Here is a 25,428-nt window from a genome sequence, read left to right as displayed (position 1 = left end):
CCCCAGAAGGTTTAACCCCTGTTTGCACCATCCCTCATGTGACCTTAACAACTCACATTATGGTCTGGGACAACAACTTCCTATCAGCCACACCTTGGCTCATGTGACCATAATGACTCAAATGATGGCACAAAGTGACAGTGACCCTCAAGACCACCCCCAAGGTGACAATGCCACTAGAGGTTAAATACCTGGAACTCCCCTTCTCAGAACTGAAGAAGCCTTTCAAATGAGAGGTGAAACATCTTCACCATCCTAAAGATATTAGGTTGCCTTCGCTTCTAGCACTTCAACAAGGCAGGTTCTAAAAACAAACAAAAACAACTTATTGGCTGTGATAATTAACATACTAACCTTCATCTCAACAAGGAATAAAGCTGATTTACTGCCAGGGCAAATAACTTAAATAACTTCCCTTGTGTTAGGTCTGCTCTGTGCTGAATGGAAATGTAGACTGGATGATTTCTGCTGAGAAGCTGTTTATAATGACATTGTGCTATGGTGGTAGTTTTGTCCAGTTTTACAATATTGTAGGCACTGTGCAAAGTTTTTGTTTTGCTTCAGCTTGAAATCATCCCAAACTATGAACACATTTCCGTCATTTTAACTCTCTCTCTCTCTCTCTTCTTACATTTTCCAACATAAACTGTCACTACTTTACATATGTCCACAGCGTAAGCGTGCTGTCCGTCAACAGTCATGTGAAAACACAATACGCTGCACATGGTTACACTGATTTAATGAAGCACTGATGCAAGGAATTTGGGGACAGATATGATCCCCCAGTGTTGATACCAGAGGTACAGCCTTTCCCAAAACACAATGAAATGGCTCCTCTGCTAATAAAACTGAAATACAGTACAAATAATAAAAATGAAAAACATAGCACCCACTAGTTGTGGTCAATAAAGACTGTCCATCATATCTGCACTGAACTATGATGACTGATACTTGATATGTCATTATCAGTAATGAAAAACTAAAAGGCTCAGAGAGGATGCTGACAGTGAGGTGCTGATAACAAAATAAGTTAACCTTTGATGGAACTTTTGTAAAAGATTGAATCATAAATCCATAGAGGAGTGGTGAGCAATTATGTAGCCCTTTGGAAATCACAGCTTTCAGTGCACATTATCATGTTGGACGCTGTAGAGAAGAACACACACTGAACATAAAAGCTGAGTTGATGAAGAAAAACTGATAACACTGCACAACTTTTATTTGATAATACATCAGTGATGTGTGTAACAAAGATCTGATATCATTAATGTGTTCACCGTTTAGCATTTAAGTTGGCATTGGTGTATTTTTGTTCTACATGTGGATGGCCCACACTGGCAATCACAAACCACACACTGACTCATCATCCATCCATCTACTCAGGTAAGTGACCCATACACCCTCTTCCCCAGATGCATCCTCTTGGCAGAGCCCAAGGTGTTCCTGTGCCAGATGGCATATAAAATCCCTGCAGTGTGTTACTGGCCCTGTCTCTCCTCCCATTTAGACATGGTCGGAGCACTTCCAAAAGGAGGCATCCCACAGATATCCTAATTAGATGCCTGAACCACTTCAACTGACTCCTTTTAAGATGAAAAAATGGTGGTTCTACTCTGCTAGTTATTTAAACTCCTCACCAGAACCCTGAAAAAAGATTTTTTTTGGATGCTTCTATCCACAATGTTATTCTCTCACTCATCACCCAAAGTTCATGACCAATGATGATAGATTGGCTGGTAAATCAAGAGGTTTGCTTAGTCAGGGGCAGCTCCCTCTCCATCATAAATCCCTATGGAGTGGCAACTGCGAAAGCCATATAGCTCACTTGGATAAGGGAGGCCACAGACCCCTGATGGATGCACACCTGGGAGAGAAGATTGCTGGCAAGTGCTTGGTGGCTGGGCTTACTTGCGGGGCAGGACATCAATGAATAAGAATATGGTGCCGCCCTGTTAAAGAGTTAAGATGCTGACCACGAACTGTAATGTCCCTGATTTGAATGACCAGCCAGACCCTCCTAACATCTCCGGTGAAGGTCTGAGGTCATATGGGTGGCAGATGAAAGCTGGAGTCCTGGTATGCTGACCACAAGCTAAGAAAACTGTTTTAATTGCCAAAATACATGAGGGAAGGACATGGTGTTTCAGGGTATGGCGGTGTAGGTAATATTAACTGAATTTAGCTAGTAGTCTGTTTTACCTACAGGATCACGGATACACATTTTGCTCAAAAAGCTTCTGTCAGTATTGTGGTTGCTGCCCTGGCCATGAAACAGTGGACCAGCTCTTTTAATTGGCAATGGATAGTGAAGGTTTGTGTACTAGAATGATAAAATGTTCACAATCATGTCCGCTAGTCAGATATATGGCCAAAAAAAAAAAAAAAAAAACTAATTTTCTAATATAGAGCAACTTCCTTAATGTAATTCTCAGCATACCATCATAACTTTGTTGTTTTATTTTTAATTTAGTAGCATTTATGTCAATCCAGCTGTACAGTCATCAACTTTTATTTTGCTTTGCTTATTTTGCTTTTGCTAACAGCTTTTATTTTGTAATTTTTGTGATGTGCACCATTAGATGCTGCCAATCATTCTATCATATGAAGTACATATGTTTGCGATGCTTGTGCAGTAAATGTGTCTGTGGGTTGAAAAATGTGTGCGCGTGTGTGGTGGTGATGGGGATACATGTGTGTCTCTTCCAATGTCGACCTGGCCAGGTGGGAGGCACACCTGTAAATCCTCAAGACCAAAATTGGAATGCAGCTTGTTGCGCATGGGCTCCTCTTTGGTACAGTTACCACCCAAGTATCAGAAGATGTGTCTGCTTGACAAAAATTCCACTGCACTGGTGCAGAGCTTCCACCATTGTATGTGATCTTCCGCAAAAATGGGAAGGTCCTCTTCTGCAACTTGTGCTTCAAATATCTACTGCATGATAACGTCAGGTTCAATGTTAAAAAGAAGGTCATCGTTGTCCCTCCTGATCTCCAGCAGCAGGGCCGTCTCCTCCTGCAGTGCCCCCTGCAGGTCAGCGGTGGTCATCAGAGGTCTACCATTCAGTTTCACGATAATGTCACCATCTTTGATACCACCTCTGGAGACAAAGAGGGACAAAAAGGAGCTTTTATAAGTCATTCATTTTACTTCAGAAAATATAAAAATAAAAAGTAACAAAATCTATACCGTAAACCTACTTATGTGCAGGTGAGTGAGGAACAACCTCATGGACATAAATCCCACTGGTGACATCAGGGAAATCTGGATTCTGCTGTTTTAGCTCTTCAATTAACCTGGAACGAACATATACACACTTTGTCAAAGAAAGTTTATTATCTCACAAAGTCCCCAATATTTATGAGATTCAACTAGATAAAGGCAGGCATGACAAAGTGTCGATATGTGACTTGCTGGGATGAAAACATGTTGTTTTTAAATACATGTGCATAGCGTATATTTTATTTAACATTGTAACCAAGAACGTAAACAATAAACACAAGATAGAAAACACAAAATACATATTTTTATATGAAATAATTCATTTGGGAAGTAATCAAAATCGAAAACAACCCAAGAGCTGTCATGTCCAAAATCACAAAAGCAAATAATACTATTTATTCTCAAATAAAGCAAGAACAAAGAAAACACAGAAAAGGTGTGTATGAAGCTAGTTAGCAAGTTTACAATATATAGAAACAAAGGCATGAAGTACTAAGATTCATCCTTATGGTCAGCCAAAAGTAAAAAAAAATATTCTTTGATCAATCTAGGACAGACATAATTTTTCAAAAAACAAAAGCAATTTCCTCTTCACCTTTTTCATAAGTCTTTAAATGAAGGAGAGCATCTAGAAGAAATCCCACACATCTATAACAGGAAACATGTTTAGATTTCCCATGGCCTGTTAGCTGGGGGTCCAATAGTTTCTTTTTAGAATATTTATGTAACATAATGTGTCTAAGTAACTTTAGACATTGTTAAAACAAAGTCTGAATGTTATTTACATGAAATGGGTAATTCACTGCTGAGAGGAAGGGATTGTCAAATTATATTGACTATGACACATTATATTGACTATAAATGCAATAAAAGGGGTGAATATACAAGGGGGTGAATACTTTTTACAGGCACTGTATATATATAAGACAAAGGGAAGAAGAGGAACCAAAATAGATCCCTGAGGGACACCTTTGCTATTTTCATGAGCTTTTGATCTGAATGTTGCTGTGCTGTAATCTTCTCAAAGCTGGACACAGTGGATGAAGTATGTCACATGCTTTAAAAAAACAGCAGTTGAGTATTTGGACAATACTGAAAATGCATTCCGGTTAAATTAACAACATAAATTTCCTTCACTCTGTTGAAATCTCTTCTCTTTGCAACATTTCCTGTCTAATAGACTTACGCTGGTGTGATGGTCAGCATCCTGATTCCAATAAAACGCTTCTTTATTGACCTAACATCTGAAAGAGATTCCAGTTAGTTTCAGTGATTTCTGCAATTAATCACAGATATTTATTCCTAGTCCAGTGGTATCACTCACCTTTGCTGTGCTTGTCAAGCGAATCATTGAGGAAGCGAGTAATCCTGTCAGAGGGAATGGCAAATGAGATTCCTGCTGCAACCTTCAGGGTATTGATGCCAATCACCTCCCCGTCCTCAAATACAGAGAGGTAACAGAGCAAAGTCAAGAATGACTATTCACATGTTCAGAATGTTAGGATTATTTTCTTCCTCAAGGCAAATTACATGGAGTACAAGACTATGAAAACTTTCTTAGGTGATCAAGAGTAAGTGTAAAAGGGCCAGAGCATATCACTAAGGAAAAAGCGGTGGTCCAAACAAGAGAAAAGTATTTCACAGCAATAATGAAATCTTCAAACGCTTACCAAATTGACAAGAGGTCCTCCTGAATTCCCATACTGTGAAGGAACACAAAAACAGTACTATAGTGCATAAACTGAACAAACATAAGGCATTTTTCAACCAAAGAAATTGAAACAGAACCATAATCCAGAGCCACTCTCCCTGTGTAAGAAAAAAACATCTACTCTACTGTTCAAAAATAAGTTTGACAAAAAAAAGGTCTCACATTGATAATAGCGTCTGTCTGGATGTAGTCCATGTCGGAGTCCCTGAGACCCAGCTCCTTGCCGTCTCTCTGAGCGGTGCTGACAATGCCAGTGGTAACAGTGTTTTGTAGGGCGAATGGGCTGCCAATTGCAACTACAAACTCTCCGGGCCTCAGGTCTGCACTGTGGCCCAGAAACAATACAGACAGCTTCGCCTATGAGGAAGCATGGAACAGACAAAGGGTAAGATAACGCTTTATTAGGATACATGATATTTGGGGAACCATGCATAAGAAAGAAACCACAATCATTCATATCCCATTCACACTTACAAGCAATTTAGCGTGTTCAATGGAAGTAAAGAGAAGCACACCCACATGTGCACTGGAAGAACAAGCAAACTACACAGGAAAAACATACACAAAGGCTTCAATTGTAATGCAATACACCCTTGCATAATATACAGTTAGGTACATATATACTGGGACAAGTAGAAGTTTTTTGGCATTTAGTCTCTGTACACCACCACGTTAAATCTGAAATGAAATACTTAAGATGTGAGTGAAGTGAAGATTTTAACAAGGGGTTTGTCAAAAGTGTGTCATTAACCATTTAGGAATTACAGCCATTTTTATACACCTACCCCCATTTTTGGTGGCTTATAAATGATCGGAAAGATGGATGAGAAGCAATGTCATGGCCAGGTGTGGCCTGTTTTCTTGTTAGTCCATGACAAATCAAGCAGATAAAGGTCTCTAGTTGGTCCCCCTCCCTGCCCCCCCCCCCCCCCCCCCCAAAAAAAACAAGAACAAAATAAACCCATCAGAGAGACACCAAAAACATTGTAAGAGGCCAAAACATCAGTAACTGGTGAGCTCAGCAACACCAAAAGGCCTGGAAGACCACAGAAAACAACTAAAGTGGATGACTACAGAATTCTGTCACTGGTGAAGAAACACCCTTTCATAACACTACTACTCTTGAGGAGGTAGGCGCGTCATGAAGAGATGGCCTTCATGAATTTAAATACAGAGGCTTCACAACAAGGTGCAAACCACTGGTAACACTCAACAACAGAAAGGCCAGTCGTGTCCAGTTCAGTTCTGGAATAAGATTCTTTGGACTGATGAAACCAAGATTAACTTGACCAGAATGATGGGAAGAAAAGAGTATGGAGAGGGAAAGGAAAGTTCATGAACCGAAGCACATCACAGCATCTGTCAAACATGGTGGAGGCAGTGTTATGGCAAGGGCATGTATGGCTGTCACGGGATATGGGATATATGGGATATTTTTCACTGGTCAAGTCATTCACTTGATCTCAACCCAATAGAGCATGCTTTTCACTTACTGAAGATAAGACTGAGATAAGACAGAAAGAACGACAAACAAGCAACAGCTGAAGGCAGTGGCAGTAAGCCTGGCACAGCATCTCAAAGGAGGACATTCAGCATTTGGTCATGTCTATGGGTCCCAGACTTCAGGCATTAATTGGTTGCAAAGGATATTCATCCAAATATTAAAATGATAGTTTGTCCCATCATTTATGAGCCACCAAAAATGGAGGTAGGCGTATAAAAATGGCTAATGCCACACTAGAATTAAAGCTGAAAGTCTTCACTTCACTCACATCTTGAGAGTTTAATTACAAATTCAGTGTGGTGGTGTACAGAGGCCAAATGCCAAAAAACTCATTTTTTAAGTCATTTTGTCAAGCAAAAATATTTCTACTGTTAAGAGTAGTGATAACATAAATAAAGTGACTGACCTAATTCAGCAGAGGCCCTGCTATTTGATGCTAGTAGTCTCACAGTTAGTAAAATGGGGACCACCTGAGTGCAGTGAATGCATCTCAGGTAATCAGTAATCACTGGTTGATCAGTATTCCTGCCTACAATCACACCATGAAGACAAAAGAACACTCGAAGCAACTTGAAAAGTTAAAGTCAGGGGATGGATTCAAAGAATTTCCAAGTCACTGATCATCCCCTGGACTTCAGTTAAATCCATCTCATTAAGAAATTGAAGGAATATGGCACACCTGTAAATCTAGAGCAGGCCTCACAAACTGAGTCACTGTGCAAGAAGGAGACCAGTGAGGGAGGCCACCAAGACACCCATAACTACTCTGAAGGGGTTATAAGCTTCAGCAGCTGAGAGATGGGAGAGATTGTGCATACAATAACTCTTGCCCAAGTTCTTCACCACTCAAAACTTTACAGGAGAAAGCCACTCTTGAAGAAAGGTAATATTAAATCTCGACTAGAATTCGCCGTAAGGCATGTGGGAGACTCTAAGGTCAACTGAAAGAAGGTTCTTTGGTCTAATGAGACCAAAATTGAGCTTTTTGGCCATCAGATTTAACACTATGTTTGGCAGACACCAAACACTGCACATCACCACAAACGCACCATCCCCGCCGTGATGTTTCTCAAGAAGACTTATAAAGGTAAAAGGTAAGATAAATGCAGCAAAACATAGAGAAATCCTGGAGGACAATCTGATTCGGTCTGCAAAGAAAACTATGACATGGGAGAAAATTTATTTTCCAGCAAGACAATAACCTGAAGCATAGAGTGAAAGCTACAGAAAAACGGTTTAAAGACAACAAAGTGAATGTTGTGGAGTGGCCCAGTCAAAGCCAATACCTCCAGCCAGAGAATTTGCAGCTGGACTTGAAAAGGGCTGTTTATGTCTGATTCTTGTGATTCTTCCAAGCTGGGAAATTACTTCTCTGCATTTAACCCATCACTGATTGAAACACACACACATGTAACATGCAGTGAAACACACAGGAGCAGTGGGCTGCACCAAGTGCCCGGGGAGCATATATTGGGGGTTAAGTGCCTTGCTCAAGGGCACATCAGCTGGCTAATGGGGGGTGCTGACATTATCACTCCACCACACTCAAATTTTTCCTGCCTGTCTGGTGGGGAAATCAAACCAGCAACCTTCCGATCATAAGCCGCTTCTCCAACCTCTAGGCCACGGCTGCCCCAAACTGACATTAAAAAGTAACTGACATTACTTTAGAAATCTGTTTTAACTTTGACATTGAAGAGTTTTTTCTTTAAATATTTGTCCAAAAAAGCCCTTGATTCCATTTATAAACACAATTAAAGAGAAGGTGCAAAAAAGAAGTACTTCTGAGTTCTGGCAAATTTTTTGCAGGTCTTCTCAAAGGTTTCTAGGTGATTTCATTATTTTGTCGTGCATGGATGTGTGAGAAAACTTAATTTGTAAATCAGAAGGTCCAGAGACAGTGGGTCAGGGGAGAGAAAACTGACAACAAAAGCTATCTCATGACACTTTCCAATTAGGTCTAGGCTACAGTCTTTAATCAAATTATAAAATTACACTGAACTCTTTAAGAAACTGCAATGTTGATGATATTTGTGACACACAAAAGCTTCCATAAACCTAGTCTGGAAGTATAGCAAATATAGGATATCAAATCCTTGCATAACTATCAATGAGCAATTCCACCATGTCTGAAACATGAGGAAAAATAAAATAAATTAATGTGAAAAAAAGAACTGGAAATCACAAATTACCACCTCATGATGATTATTATGAAAAAGCTATAAGACAAAGTAAAGACACAAAATGGACAACATTTGAAATGACCTAAATGACCTAAAATAACACAATGCAAGTATTGTATAAAATATATGTAAGTAAGTTGTAAAAAGACACATGGGAAAGTGAAAATAAAGAAAAAGGCAGGGATATGATGAAAATGAGGGTTGAGGAGCTGAAGGGAATGGGAGGGGAAGAATGGGGCTGAGTAGAAACACATGCTCAAATGGTGTGACAGACACAGAGAAAGAAGCTGCTCTCCGTAGGATTTCTTTAAGCTGGAGTGTTTCTTTCTAGCACTCCTCCCTGTCTTGGTTCTGGTCCAGCTCTCCCAGTTCTAATCCAGAGATGTCAACCTTTGGTCACACTGGTTCAACTGATATTGGTTTTTGAAACCAGATGCTGATATTTTTGCTTTGAGTCATCAGCCGTACACCCACCCACCCAAGTATCGCGTAAATCCACAGCAATGTATTTAACTGCAAGTGAAAATCCCCCAATTTTCAAAGATAGAAGAAGAAGTAAGAATAAGAAGTCAGGCTCTCAAAATAAAACATCCAAACATAGTTAAACTGTTTGATCATATAGAATGTGCAATATAATGTGGAAATCATTTCTAAAATTTCTAAAAAACAAATTTTTCAGCCCTGTACATATTGATATGCACTGATCAACATTAGTTTTCATTTGGAGTCATAGAAAAGTTCCAGCAAAACAGCAGCAAATAAACTCACATCTAGATGTTCCCCAGACTTCTACAGCACTGGGATGATCTGGATATAATGGTTGTCTGAGACAGAGGCAGGACTGGTGTCCAGTGTGGTCAGTCTGAATTTCTTGTCTTGTTTTAGGATATTCCTACTAGATAACTGTGTAAACTTCTTTTTTAATCATCTGGATACAACAGCAATTTGTACAACTTCATCTTAAACATCCACCATATGTCTATCTGGGCCTCTGCTTTTGACTATTTTCGTGACTCATGTGTTTGGAGGGATGAATGATTACATCTTGCATGGTATTCACAAAATCCCCAGCCTCTTCGCTCAGCCTAATGGGGTACAAGCACTTCTTTGTCTTTTTCTAGTTTGAGTGGAAGTGTGTAAACCTCTGTCCCCGATGTTAAGAGGCTAAATGAAAACTTAATTTTCGAAAGTACAATGGAAAAATGTAATAAATTATTAACACGTGCATAACATTCCTGGTTTATCAGCTGTGGCCATTATCAGCCCAGTAAATCAGCAAAACTCTGTGTCTGCTGGGAACTTACAGAGCAACACACTAACAATATATCCCTATAAGCCCTGAGGTGTGAGCTGTACAACTGCTGTGAAACTGGAAATTGGAAGTATGTCACCCGGTTTGGATTCCAACTGTGGTCCCATACCAAACCTTAATAACACCACTATGAACCTGGACACATGACACAAACTGTAAACATACATGTTTAGTCTGCTGACCTTGATGAAGTGCCCATTCAAAGATGTATTTCCTTACTGAAGTTTTACTGGAAGAAACAATGCTAATGGGGACCATGAGGTGGGTAGATCAAAACCCCTCTATGGAGTCATCACTGGAAACAAATGCTGCTGTGTTTACATCAAAAGTTTTCCACCAAAATGCATAATGTTTATCTTTAAGATGTCACAGACATGCTGAATGCATTTCCTTACCCAAAAAAGTTTTAAACCTGCATTGTTTACACTGGCTATTCTTCTCCTCCTCATGTAATGATTGTTATTTTACTGTTACCACCACCAGCTGCCCCTACCACCTTCAGAAATATACATCATGTTCCTTAAGCTTTTTGTGGGTGTGTGGGTCCTTGTGACCATACCATGTAGAAGGTGTGACTGAACTGACCTGCATTTCAAAGCACAGTTCAACAGCACCCCTAGTGGCCAAAAACACCGCCAGATAGTAAGTAAAACTATACTGTCACTGTAATTTTTGAAAAAGAAAGAACACATTCTTCTTCTTACTTCTTCTTACTCTTGAGGGGAACATCATTAGTAAATACTGTTATGTATGTGCATAATAGATTAGATGTTACTCACGCAGCTGTGGATGAGTTCATTATTCTAAAGTCGACCATCCACCAGCCTGTAAAGTGCAACTTAAATGCTTTGCCTGAACTGCTTAGCATTACATTTCATTTTGTTACAATCAAATACAACACCTTGATGAATTCAGCACACCCAAGGGGCCATAACCTTTCTTGGACTGGTATACTACATGGCTAATGTTAGAGAATGTTGGCAAACTTTAGGTAGTGATATTGTATAACATGACAATGACTCCAATCCAAAAGCAGAGGTCCTATGATTGTTGAAGTGACAAATTTGTGACTCTGTTTTTACAAATGTGCTGAGACACCAAATTATGGCTGCATTTTGGGAAAAAAATATTGGACCACTGCATAAAAACTAAAACCATTGTTCATTGTACATTATGGTTTTCTCATCGAACTACCTCACTTCAGTAGAACAACACATGTTCATCTCATGCACATCTGGTAAGACTCTTATAGCTGCATAGCATGAGGAAAGATGAAATAGTTTGGTGATTTAGGCAACCTGGTTCTGTAGTATACTGTTTGTGTACTTTCTGTTGCTATTTGCAAATTAACTTTGAATGGCAGGCTGAACATTTATCTGACCCATCCCTGGAGAGGTGTTCCTTGCATGCCCCACCGGGAGGAGGCCCTGAGGTAGAACCAGGACACGCTAGAGTTACTATGTTCCTCAGCTGGCCTGGGAATGCTTTGGGGTCCACCAGGAAGAACTGGAGGAAGTGTCCGGGTAGAGGGAGGTCTGGGCATCCCTGCTCAAGCTCAAGCTGCTGCCCCCGTGACCCAGTCCCAGATAAAGTGGAAGAAAATGGATGGATGGATGGATGGATGGATCTCTCTCTGCCTCTTTCTCTCACAAGCTAATCTTGTGCTTTGTTTTGGCTTGGGCAAAAGCTATTTGGATTGAATGGGGAAGGCTGACAAACCTCTAAACACACAAATTTAAGCAAAGGGAAAATTCATTCAGATGTTTGTCCCTACTTAACTTTGTCACAAGTACTGGGGGGTTTAGGCTTGTATCTACGGTAACTCAATTGTTTAGTGGTTAGAATTTTCCCTCACAGCAAGAAGGTCCTGGGGTTGAATCCCAGCTGGGGCACTGCCTCCATGTTTAGAGCTTTCATGTACTTCCCTGTGCTTGTGTGGGTTTCTTTTGGGTGCTCCAGACTTCCCCAATATCAAAAACATGGTTAAAGTCCAACTACTCCTCAGAGATGGGTTAAATGCAGAGAACAAGTTATCACAATGTTGTAGTGACTATGTGACAAATAAAGATTCTTTAACTTCTAATTCATTCCTCTGTTGTCCATAGGAGTCAGTCTTTCCCATGACTACACATTTCCTTACCAGAAAAAACAACAACAAATTATTTATTGCTTGTTGCAAAAATCCCATGTAGCTGTGGACTCACCTGTGGATTGATCTTGATAGTAGCTATGTCTGATTTCTTGTCAATGTCTTTAATGCTGGCTTCATACACATCACCATTATGCATCTGGACCTTAAGGAAAAAATAGAAGTAGGAGATATCAAGTTCTTTAAGATTTCAAATGACTACTTCATATCATAGGTTGTGGTTTAATCTTTTCTGTCAAGTTAGCTTTATATTTTATATTTTCTGTCCGGTAGCTCCTTTAAACAGCCTTTTGGTTTTAATCTTATTTTTATTGTTTTCAGTCTCACCTATAAAAGAAAGACACTCATTGGCACTGAATAAGCAGGTGTGGTGTTTTGATTAAACATGGCAGATTTTCTGGGATGATCACCGTCCCAGGCACCATTTAGTCACTCAACCAGACCGGGAGGCGGACCGGGAGGAGAGGAAAGAGATCCAGGATGGGAGTCATGCTAGCCCAGTTTGGACTTGGACTGCCCCTGGCTAACGTTTGGTCCTAGTAAAATGAAATGGACGAAATGGGGCTAGGGCTGGCCAAGCAAAATCAACAAATCAAAGGCTGTTGTGCCTACATACAGAAACCTCTCTCAAACACAAGATCCCACATCAAGCTGTTGCACTCAACAGGCAGAACAGCATGGTGCACAGGATTCTGGTAGGATGGTATATATTGCTCTGTTTTATTTTTTTATCCCATTTTAAATTTAATCACCTGTGTGTATGCCAGTGTTTGAGGCCAGTGATTGCATTTGCTCACTCTAGTGCCTAAGGTTGCCAAGTAGTTACAATTTAACATCCAATTCTTATTCTTGGTATGAGAAAGCAACAAACTCTCCAACCAGGACAATAATAAAGATGACAAACTTGCATATCACTAGGGTCTCATTAAAATCACCTGTTAATGTTATCTCACAGACATGTCTTCAGTAAGCTAGTCTAGCTGCATCATATTTTCAATTTTCAATTTATTTATTTATATGGCACCTTATACAATTCAAAATTGTCTCTAGATGCTTGATGATATGCCACAGCTGCCTCTCTTGAAAAGAAGCTTAATGCTAGTCCCCTGCCTGTGTGTTAAGTACAGGATGTTGTTAGCCTAGCTTAGCATTAAGACTGAAAGCAAGTTGAAACAGCTAGCCTAGCTGTGTCTAAATTTCAAACCAACACCTCGAAGGGTTAATGATTAACTTGTTTTATGTCACTTGTTTAATCTATACACAAACAGAACGGCTTTACAGTGTTACATTTGTTTTACAGGGAGTTAAGAGCTGTGCAACAGTTAGGTGCACTTTAACTTCCTGAAGTTGTCACAGTGAGGTTGTCAGGTGCTGATCACATAGATAAATGATGTTCAAGAAATAGTTTCAGGATGTAAATCCTCCTAAAACTAAAACTCACTGTTATGCATTTCTGTTTGGGTATGTTTGGGGATTATACAAACAAGATGTTAATTTGTGAGCTTTAGAAGTGTTTGTAGCAGTATTTTAGAACTTTGGGCACAAGCTAGCTGTCCCCCACCTTCCTCCAGTCTTCATGCTAAGCTAGGCTAATCATGTCTTGACTCCAACTCTTAACATGAGCTTGACATCTTATCATCTCACTCTTGGAAAGAAAGTGAATTGTATTTCACAAAATTTTGAACTGTTCTTTTAAATTAACACTTCTACTTTTATTTATATTACTCTCCTTTTTAGAACATTTATCCTCACAGTTCTTCTGCAATCTGAGGATTTATTAAGGATTAATTAAACTTAATTAGCATATGATTTAGATGAGAAATATTTCAAGGGAAATATAAATGACCAGTGTTTCTGTACCTTGAGGTGCTGCTGACCGGACACTGTTGTGGAGCTGGAGACCACATGGGCATTAGTAACAATCAGTCCATTCTCTGACATCACAAAACCAGATCCACTAGACAGAGGGATATTTCGACCAAAGAGAGGATGCCTGCAGTGTGGATAAAAACATCAGTAAAATTAGCTGAACTAGATTACACAGAGCCGTGATTACTGACAGTTTTGCTTAGTCCATTAGCGCAAATTTGAGACTTTATAATAACTGTTATTATAGTGTAATATCTTCAATAATCATGGCTAAATGTTGCACTAATGTAAAGACCCTGACAAACTAGCTAGTTCTGAGGATATTTGTGTAAATCTGTGTGTTTGTTTAGCATCCAAATGACAAATGGCTAATGAAATACTTAATTAAACACTGAAAACCATTTGTTAACCCAAAGTTGTTTTTCATGGATTCTAAATATTTACTTTTTAACATGTCTAGCTTACATATTAACATAACAAACAAACATCTGTTTCATTCAGACAGCAGCTCTACTGACTTCAACAATCATCACCACAGTCCCCAGGTTACAATCATCTTAATCACACTGTCTGTCTGTCTGTCTCACACACACACACACACACACACACAGCAAGAGAATCAATACCTGAGAAAGAGTTCAATGTGGACCACTGCAGGAGCAATTTTCTCCACCACATCGGCTATGAAGTTGAACTTGTAGCGAGGACTTGCAGCACGTGATGGACCTATACTGGCAAGAAGAATATGTATTTTACAAAAAAGTCAGCACTAAACTGCAAGTTTTCACCAACTTGGTATCATCTGTATAAGACTGGTCTGAAATAGTATGCTGACCAATGGTGTGACTGAATTGTCAATTGACAGAAGAAGAAGACGAGAGGTAAGAAATACACCATGTAAGAGCAGAAACACTTACACCAACCTAGAACACTTAAATAAACAGAACTAACAATGAGCACTTGCCAGAAAAGGCATCTTTCTGAACGTCATAGTGACACATAACAACACATGACACATAACAGTCTCGCTACTGTTAACCCGAACCCTGTCCACTATGCAGCTGTCAGTTTTGGTCACCTTTGGGCTTCTGTACTAACAGCCTCTCATGAAAGTGACACTTAAATTCTCTGCTCTCCAATTTAAATACCTAAAGACAGTAAATCTGCTTCAGGACATTGTAAATCAGTTCCCTCTGTTTCAACACATAAACATTAAAAAACCACCTGATGGCACAAACATGGCAGCACTGATGGAAAGTTTCATCTGCCGTGTAATAATAGGTTATACGTCATCTCCACAGCTGCACTGTACGCTGCTGAGCCAAGTCAGCCTTTGAGGAAAATATGGTTTGTTATTTTAGACTGAAAAGAGATTCTCAAATAACAGGCAGCCAAAAGTCTGAAGCCAGTGGGATTCAGTCTTAATATTTATAGTGTTAACATTTCACATTTCTTATTACACAACTTTTAAATGTCATTAGGTTGCCTTTAAATTATTTCTAAAAAAAAAATGTAATGAATTAAATATAGCTGCAAATTGAAATGGATGGTGTCTGTTGGGGTAAGTATTGTTTTTGTGTGAGAGATAAAGGCAGTTTTGAATTGTGAATGAAACCTGAAGGTTTCACACACACACACACATATAGTTTGGTTCAATAACAGTAATTTTTTATTTACGAGTGCACAATTTAACCTAATATTGATATTCTACAGGCTGATCTTAATGTGATTACTCAAACTTTGTAATGAGAGTATCAAAAACATTTGTTTTATAGCGTCACCAATTAGTAGATTTTTTTTTGTCTGAGTAGTGGTTGAGTGGTTGAGTCTTATCTGCTGAGTTTATGAAATATACCTGTTATAGTTTCATGAGACCCGGACACTTTTAATGCACAACAAGAAAAATAATCTTAGAGAATGCAAGAGCTTCACTGCTTGAATCTCTAATAATTCATGTGTTTTATAAAATTGATAATTACTGTATTGTTTGGGTCGACATCAAAAGTATCACTTCTCAAATTGCTAGTTTTATTTAAGAATAAGAGCCCTGAAAGAAAGGCGATTTGGAGTTATGTTTGTGTTCACCTTATGAATATCATAGATCATTATAGCAGGAGTTTGAAAACATAAATGGAATAATATCACTGAAGTCAATTTCTTACAAATAATTTTATCTTTTGGATATTTCTGACATGGAACTCTTTCAATATGCTAAGCCAAAAGGTTTTTCCATATACAAGGTAATACACACTTCTAAGAAAAAGAAGAAAAACGGATGCTACTGCTGGTAGAAAGCTTAAAGAAATTACTTTCTCTGTTTGTGCAGATTTTTTCCCCAGAGAGATACACTGACCACATGGAGGGTGTTTAAAACAACACATGTGAAGGCTTTCATGACCTGCATAGAGTCCAAATCACTTCCACCGGGAAAAAACTCAAATGTTAAATGGTATATAATCATAATTTTGTTGATAAATAAAGGTTTAAAACTTCATTTGATTTAGGAAAACATTATCTTGGCCAAAATGAATTCAGGGCAATTTTCTGCAAACTCTCTTCTACTGGTCCAAATCAGTGAGATGGATGATTTACTGCAACCGATTTGGGAACTGGGATTTGCAGGTCAGTTACCCATATATTTTTAGTTTACCACACCCACAAGGATGTCATGCTCCAGTGGTGTCTGTGTGTGTGTCTATGTATGAGTGTCTAAGCCATAAAGCCTCTAAACCCAGACAAGTAATTAAGATCAAAGGAAAATATAAATAGAGACTGCCACAAATCTGGGCTGCAGTTACTTCCTGTTTCCTCAGTTAATATTTCTCATTGGGATTTGCGTGTATGTGTGTGTGTGTGGGTGCATATTCCAGAACTGTGGAGACTCACCTTCCTTATGTGGGACAAAATGCGAGTCTCTGCAACATAAATCATCATCAAATCAAATGAAGAGTTGCTTTAAGGTTAGGCCGAGGTTAGAGTTAGATTAAGGAAGGGTTGCGATTAATGTTTATTGTTATGATTAGGTGGTGGTTAAGCCTCCAGGAAATTAATGTAAGTCTATGCAATGTCTCCAAAAGTGATGGAAACACAATTGCATGTGTGTGTGCGTGTGTGTGCGCGCGTGTGTGTGTGTGTGTGTGTGTGTGTGTGTGTAAGAGAGAGAGTAATGAAGATGACAATATATCTGATAATATCTGAATCTATTGGGAAGAGTACCATTCAATTTACTGAGCGACTCATGCTAGACAAAGATTGAACCCATGGATACTCCATGATGTTTTGTCAAGTGGTGCGAGTATTAAGTTAAAATGTCAACTTTGTGCTTACGAATAAAATTTGTTCTTGATATTTATGATCTCCCACAGAATGAATTGTACTTGTGGTGACATTTGACTTTTCCTGTGTCACTTTTCCTATAGCCGCCATAAGGCCAAAACATTAACTTTCTCCTATCACCCGAAAGAATGCTGATAGTGAAACGATTCAGCAATACTCAACGTTTAGTGACAGTAATGTGTAATAAAGTTTACTTACAACTGGAGTACAAAATAATGGTATATGCACTTCTGCATGCAATTTTTCCTTTACAGATCACAATCAACTTGTTTAAATGCTTGCAAATGGCAAAGCCTTATATTCCACACTCCCACAATCAACCATAAATAATCAACGCAAAATGCTCATGCATATACTTCTCCTCAGGATGAAAAACAAAGAAAGAATTAAAGCAGCACTGAGCGGGCCCTCGCACACCTGCGCAAATCGTGCATGAGGCCTTCACAACCATTTGCCAGCAGGTGCCGCTACGTGTATAAGTGAATATTGGCACGTCGGTGTATTAAGCTTCGCTTCACTTTGATCCAACAGCTGAAGTTTGGTGTAGACTGAACAATGCATAGTCGAGTTACAACAACTTCCTATTTCATGGCGAAGTGTGGAATTTTGCCCTGCATCCACGGAATGGGCAGTTCTGACTGCATTTGAGGTGTATCTGGTCAATTTGAGTGAAAAATGATCCCTGTAAATAGCCCAAAAAACATAAAAATTTGAATATTAATTCAAAATGTCCTGCTGGATTTATATCATGGCACCAAGGGATTAAACTCTACGTGCCTCCAACGACGGGCCTACCAAATTTCATTTCATCGAGTGAAACATAGAGTCAGCGTTATAGAGCCATTTTGCCACACCCAATACAAAACCTGTATCAAATATTACGATTCTCCTCTTGGGAAAAGAGTGCCAAGTTTCATGAGGATTTGAGCATCCCTACCCTCTCGAACACAACTTTTATTAAGGTCTTGAGGTTGCTCTGACCAAATTTGAGGAAGATCTGGTCAAACTGCTAGGATAAGTATATCCAAAAAGAGCGCTTGCCAGTATGTGGCAATATGATTGAGGATGAATATTGTCATATTAATCTATTTAAACCAGGAGGTTCATCATACCTGTAAAGATTGAGCCAGATTGGATTATGTATGTGGGAGGCAGAGGATCTCCCTGTTTTATGGCATGTCATTGAACTTTCAGGGGTCGTCATGCCCACACGGTGTGACAAAAACTCAAGCTTCAATAACTTCAGTAACTTTTGTTCATCATCTGAATAGCACATTTACCAAACAAAGGAGAAGTTTGAAAAACTATAATTTGTGGAATTGTCAAAAAAAAAATACACCAAAATCACACTTTTGAGCCAAAATGGCAGACTTCCTGTTGAGTTTGAGTTTTTGTGTGTCCTGTGAAACAGGGCCGAGGGCCTGTTTTATACTATTTTTTAAGGAGGCGCCGTTAAGTCGTTTTGCCATGCATTAAATGGATGTTATGGACACCCATAAAATATAATATATATTTCACCAGACCTGATGAGTGTGCAGAGTTTCCTACGTATTTGATTATGACAAGGCCTCCAAAAAGGTGATTTTGACTGAGGAACAATAGAAAAGAAAAATTTCAGTAGGGTCTTTGCGCCTTCAGTGCTCGGGCCCTAAAAAAGTTTGAGAGGTCAAAGACTACAGCAACTGTAAATGCAGCAACAAATAGGACAGTTCCAAACATTAAACGATGTAGTAAGAGGTGAGTGCCGAGAAGCATGCTACTGCTGACGTTATAGAGCATGAACCATGTGGGCAACAGACCAGAGCAAGTGTTAATCAATTTCATTGTATAGGCGACTGTGAAATGACAATAAAGACTATCTTATCTCTTAGTCTCATTTTGACAATAGTTAAATGAGTGAGGTCTTAAAGAAGTGATCGAACCACCTACCTGTCTATCTATGCACCTGCCTACCAACAGCCTTTCACAGGGTTAGACGGACATGTTAGCTGTTAGCAAACTAGATGCACAATAATGGCTGAGAAAGTGCTAAAATTTCCTTGCAAATCGATTATTATTATCATTACTGTTATTTCCATAATAGCCCATTACTAACAATAGCCATGTTCATTGTTTACATTCCTTATGATAATGTTTTAGGTGAGTGGTACGACTCTGATTCACATAGGTGGGAAGCCAACATTCCTTGCAGCAAAGCTATCTCTCTCAGCTAGTGGTTGTACATATTGCTGCTAACATATGAGTGAGAACTGATTTGTGGCTCTGTGTTGACCAGGATGACAAGAGGCACGAGTATGGACAGAAATATGTGTTACTAATGACTGAATTTGAGTCATATCATATTTGACTCAGTATGCACATGTACTTTGCTGCAAAGCTTGCAAATGATTGCAACATATACAGTTGATCATGCTCTATTTTGTTCCTTCTCTCTCTCTCTCTCTCTCTCTCTGCTGTAAGGTTTGAGCACTGTAAAACATAATGTGGTATTATTTCAAGCAGTGCAGATGTGACTGAAAAAAGCTGACTTGCGATAGAAGGTACATCTGCCAGTACTAGATGACCAGTATCCTACTAATTTCGTTGCAGCCAGATGCTTGATAAAAAAACAAAAAAACAATGTAACCTTTTATTAGCCTATCACCTACCAATACACCTGACCACCTGTTCTCTTCACACCACAATGCAATTTCTCTCCGTGGGTTGCTGTTTATTCTAATCCCCACAGACCAAAATGTTATGGTTCAGGCATAAAACTAAAGAAAATTTCCTCAGAAATAAAACTACAGTTTTCAACAGATTAAAGACCTAATGTTTTTAAAATATCTACCTCCCTTTGGTCACTGATACGTAGTTAAAAGAACATAGTCATTACATTAGCCTAAGTGAACAGCGGTGCGTATGCACTTGATTGCTCTACTTTAAGAATCAGATGTGTGTCTCAGTAAATTGAAACTGAATTTCAAGAAGTGAATTTGAATTGTAAGAACTGAATGTAGACGCATATGAGAGTTGAACTATTGGTGAGGATAAAACACAGTTTCAGAGCAAATCAGTTAGATTTCTCTTTCAATTTTACTGTAATGGGGGGCAGCTGTCGCCTAGAGGTTGGAGAAGCAGCTTATGATCGGAAGGTCGCTGGTTCGATTACCCCACCAGATGGGCAGGAAAAATTTGAGTGTGGTGGAGTGATAATGTCCCCACCCCCCATTAGCCAGCTGATGTGCCCTTGAGCAAGGCACTTAACCCCCAATATATGCTCCCCAGGCACTTGGTGCAGCCCACTGCTCCTGTGTGTTTTACTGCATGTTGCATGTGTGTGTGTTTCAATCAGTGATGGGTTAAATGCAGAGAAGTAATTTCCCATCTTGGGATTAATAAAGTAACTTAAATTTAGATTCAAGTGTAAGTGGCTCAAATTCAGTTTTTGATAGCACATATTTTTGCCCATACTGTATACAGGACTCAGCCCTCTCTACAACATGATGAGTCTTATTTCTTTAAAATACTTTCTGTACAAGCGGGTCACAATACTTGTTTCACAGTGTACTAACCTAAACAAATGTCAAAGCCTAATGGAGATCAACATAAACACTGTAGGACTACCTTTGTCTAGAACAGTGTGTTAAAGTGTTTGGCTAGTGTCAGTATGAAACATTTCCTTCAAGCAGTGATCATGCTCTAACTTAGTAAAGTTTAGCACATAACAAGAAAGTTTAGATTGGACAGTGGGAGTGTGTCTGTGATAGAGATGGAGAGAACGTGGGACAAATGAGGCTAATACAGCATGTAGTGTTTAATTTCCAGTAACTTTTCTAAGTGTTTGGGTTTAAACGGAGACAGCAGTGTAATAAACTTTTGGGAACTGAAAAGCAGGGACATGTATATCAGTCTAACAAAGGAAAGGATACAGAAGTGTGGACATAATGTATACTGTATTTGGGTCTGCAGAAATTTGTCATTCATTGACACTGGTTTGCTTTAGGTACTTTAACTTGACCAGAAAGCAGTGGGGCAGATAGAAAAGATCCTTTGCTACTGAGCTTGACATATCATATCATATCGTGCAACATATAAATGTTTCAGAGCTGCAATAGCAGTCTCCTTCATAAATGACAACAGGGTCACGTGGCAGCATGCAGTACAAAGGGTAAATCACTTACTAGACCGCTCAGTAGAGGTCTTCATAGGTCCACAAGAACCATAAGACCCGAGATCTGACACAGGATTTGTTGGGGCTTGGATCCACATTTATATGCTTAATCGGGCGCAGTGCTGTTGTTATTGTGTGCAACTTGCAACATTACATTAGGATGAGTATCTCAAAGAAATATTAAAGTCTCAGAACAGAGCCCATGCCAACAGTTGGGGAAACCAAAGCCGCTGGTCTGGCATGCACAGCATCTACAGGCGTGTGGATGGATGATTACAGGAGGGTCAGTTTCACACGTGTTGCATTGCATTACATAGACGGCATTTCGTACATTATTATTAAGGTGATATGTGCGGCGCATCTCCATTTCAGGGAAGAAATGGGACGGCTCTGAACCTGAAGACAAAACTGCTCGAGCAAATGTGTGAATTGGGTCTGACCCCTGTTGAGATCCACAGATTGCTGTTTGTCAGTGGACAAGCTGTAAATGTGCAGGCAGCGCTCTGCACTTGGGTGTATTACAGCAAGTACTTAATACAGTACTGAAGCACACTTTCAGAGCCTGCATTGAGCAATGTAAGGCATTTTTAACTTTCTGGATTACAACTCAAACAGTCTTCAGCACAAAGATGCAAAACGAGGTGGAATACTAAACTGGAGATGGTCAAATCTGTGCTTAGTGTATTTGAAGAAGTTCAGTCCATTCTGTTTGAACAAAGAGAGATGCATCTCATGAGTAACATAAACAAAGACATTCTTCAGCTGCTTGGAAAATTTCTGCAGACTTTGAAAGGCTGGCTCAAACTACTCTACATTCAACCTGATGTCCTACTGGAAAATCAAGCTGATGAGTCATTGATGAGTCATGTCGGCTGATCCACTACCCCTCCAGACACTGAAACACAGGTGAAAAGTAACTTTACCCTCTTCTAATTTCTGACTCATTACCTCTCTATATATGCATGTATGTACATAAATATCTATTAAACATTTAATTAGCTAATTAACTCATGTGACCATGTCATAATGTGCACCGCATTCATTGCCTTAGCTTAATATGGTTAGTTTAGCAAACATTCACTAATTAGCACTAAATCCAAAATACAACTGAAGGGGATGGGAATGTCATTACGGTAGTTTTTCAGGAATTAATCATAAACCACAGTGTTGGAAAAACTAAAGTTCTGACCTGATACATCACCTGGAAACCATGGAAGCTAAACATTTAGACAGCTGGTGGTGCTAGACAAAGACACACCAGTGCTGGTCTCATTTCAGTCTGAAAGCAGTGTGGCTCAAACCTGCTGTGGACCCTTCTGAAACAAATACAACTGTCTGACCGCCATCGGTGCTGAGACAGAATCTCTTCGGTTTAAAGGGACATCACATCATTAAGCCGCTCCACTTTCAGACACAAACATGTTTACAGGAGCCTGCAGTGCCCAACACACGAACTCAGTGTTTGGGTTGAGGAACTTTGTAGGCCACTCCGCAGGACAAAATAACAGCCTTTTCACTAGAGGTGTGGTTAATTCTCACTGTCTGCTTTGTCCCAAATAAATAGCTCGCTTTAACATGTTGTTAAACCTGCACCTTCCCTGTAACCACTGTGTGTCGGTGCTGAGAAGCATTACTCTGAAGACAAAACCTTATTGATTTGGCTCTTATTTGTGTAAAGACAGTTGAAAAAGTACAACTAAAAATACACAGGGCAGGTTAATAAAGTACGGGTGGAGGATCACAGTGCACTTATGAGTCAACATGATATTGTGGGAAAGGCTTTCTACATTTCTACTGCTAAGTTTAAAACAAGAACGAAATGACTTTTGTAGTGAGACAATTTTGTCAACCAGTGTCATATATGAACTGGACAAAACAATTTAACTGTAATCTGTTAACTTATTGCACACTACAGTGTGACTGATTTGACAACATCAGTATTTGAGAATTAAAGAGCCCATGTACACAGAGGGGTCATCACTTTTCAAATTTCCAAATTTCATGAACATGAATGATAAAATTGGAAAAACAATATGAAATGTTTGATGTGTTCATCTGAATCCCTTTATTTTTATAAATAAATATGTTTTTCTCTGTTTTGACTGTTCATTTAAAAAAGGTTCAACAAGATCAAAGGCTTACTTACTATACTTGACCTTGAATTACTTAAAATGACTTAAAAAATAAATTAAAAGATGGCAGGAGTGAGCAGTTTAGGAGAGGGCTCTGTTTAGGGTCCTAGAAATATTTGGTCCGGCCCTGTCAAGTGACTGTTTTTCCAAATTAAGCTATCATTGCGTAAATCGTACCTATGCTCGTCTCGCACGGCCCTTTCTGGGTCTGGGTGATGCCTTGCTGTCCTTGCTGCAGAGCGCTCTTGCTGGTAGCCTTCAGCTGGCACACATTGCCGTACGTCTTCCCGTCGCTTCCGCAGACTTCTTGGCTGAACTTGCATTCACAGACGCCCTTGGAAAACCGCTTTCCCGCCGGGTGTTTGCACTCCAGTCCGTCCCCGCACGGCAGATCGTCCTTGCGGCCGCACGGCTCTCCTTCTCCGTGCGCGCACACCAGGCAGCAGTTGCAGCGGTCTGGCACGTAGCCGCTGGGGCAGCTGGGGCTCAGACAGGTACTCACATCGCATCGCGTTGGACACTTGGCTTTCGGTTCTGCGTTGGCAGACTCCTTGAGGTAAAAGAACACAATTGTGTACAGGAGGACTTGCATTTTTTTTAAAGGAGGATTTTGACCGGATAGAAACTAAGAGATAAAGAAAAGTTTAAATGATCATATTCCCTGACTGCGCATCACTGTCGGGGGACTTTACAAAAGGAACTCCACATCCACGAAAGACAGAACAATAGATGCTCCCTCAATATTACAAACTACATCAGAATAAAACGACGCTGATGTTGGGACTTGAACGGTGCAGTATGTATCCGCGCGTACTTCCTGCGGCTTCAGTAAATCAGCAGTAGATTGAAAGAAGAGAGTTGATCTAATGTTTTCTGTCTTTCCTTCTCCCCAGCTGAGTGATCATCCGCTCACTTGGCAGCGTGAGCGGCTTCAGCAGTAAAGGCGGCTGTAGACGGGGAGGAGACGGGGGAGAGCCGCTGCGCTCCCGGGGGCGTGGCAACCAAACTCAAACTGTTGCCGGGTATGACCTCACAAAGTGTCTTACGAGTCACATTCTCTTTTATTACTAACAGATGTGGTGGTGGAGAGTCATAGGAGATGCGGTAGCCAAGATAGTAGGAATAATGGGGTCAGGAGTACAAGTCCTCTCAGTGCGCAAATGTTTGAACTTTCTACATTTTACGCAGTTCACTAACTATAAATGTTATTTCTCAATATTATTTTTATCTAAACATCTTTTCAAGGTATTACCGGGACAAATACATGAGAAAAAAGCTCTGCATTTTTTTTTTGCAGGGCTGTTGAAGATGGGTGCCCAGGTGGCCTCCCTCAGACGTCTTCCTGCACGGTCATTTAGTTTGTGTCATATTCCTTCAGTTTCTTAACGGTGGATTTAGCTGAACTCCAGGGGATGTTCAGTGACCTAGAATTCTTTTGTATCCATTCCCTCACTTATAATTTTCAGTAACCTTTTTTCCAGAGTTGCTTGGAGTGTTCTTTTGTCTTCATGGTGTAATTGCAGCCAGGAGTACTGATTAACCAGTGACTGGACCTTCCAGACACAGGTGTATTTATTGTATTTCACTTGAAACACATTCGCTTGGGTGATCTCCATTTGATTAACTGTTAGACGACTGGCACCATCTGGCTGGACCTCTGCTTATTTAGGTCAGTCACTTTAAACGAGGTCAATACTTATGCAATCACTTCATTTACATTATATATTTTAATACATTTTAATGACATAGTGAAATAGCGTGGTATTATGGCAGTTGTTGTCTTTATTGATAAACACCCACTGTTCCCCATGATAAGATAAGATAAAATAAGATAGGATAAGCCTTTATTAGTCACGCAC

At 39.7% G+C, this 25,428-nt stretch overlaps 1 protein-coding gene across 1 annotated transcript; it reads right to left on the bottom strand.

Annotated features, from left to right (window-relative positions):
• Nucleotides 1–546: 546 nt before the first annotated feature.
• Nucleotides 547–24,494, bottom strand: htra3b (HtrA serine peptidase 3b). Its single transcript, XM_046380904.1, has 10 exons — nt 23,747–24,494; nt 14,575–14,674; nt 13,940–14,072; nt 12,135–12,224; nt 5,094–5,288; nt 4,891–4,923; nt 4,545–4,659; nt 4,407–4,464; nt 3,199–3,294; nt 547–3,098 (listed from the first exon to the last, which is right to left on the bottom strand). The coding sequence occupies exons 1-10, from the start codon at nt 24,159–24,161 to the stop codon at nt 2,930–2,932; spliced, it is 1,404 nt and encodes a 467-aa protein (XP_046236860.1). The 5' UTR covers nt 24,162–24,494; the 3' UTR covers nt 547–2,929.
• Nucleotides 24,495–25,428: the final 934 nt, after the last annotated feature.

The sequence above is a fragment of the Scatophagus argus genome, chromosome 23 (genome assembly GCF_020382885.2).
Source record: "Scatophagus argus isolate fScaArg1 chromosome 23, fScaArg1.pri, whole genome shotgun sequence".
NCBI lineage: Eukaryota > Metazoa > Chordata > Actinopteri > Scatophagidae > Scatophagus > Scatophagus argus.
Note: the sequence above shows the minus strand (reverse complement) of the source record. Positions and strands in the feature narration are given on the sequence as shown.

Bases quoted from the DNA above. Each gene is read 5' to 3' on its own strand.
- htra3b (XM_046380904.1), bottom strand. From the start codon at position 24,161: ATGCAAGTCCTCCTGTACACAATTGTGTTCTTTTACCTCAAGGAGTCT. The intron at 14,073-14,574 runs GTATTGATTCTC...TCCACACTGCAG, and splicing joins CACATTGAACTCTTTCTCAG to GCATCCTCTCTTTGGTCGAA. The intron at 5,289-12,134 runs GTGAGTCCACAG...GCTTCCTCATAG, and splicing joins CTATCAAGATCAATCCACAG to GCGAAGCTGTCTGTATTGTT.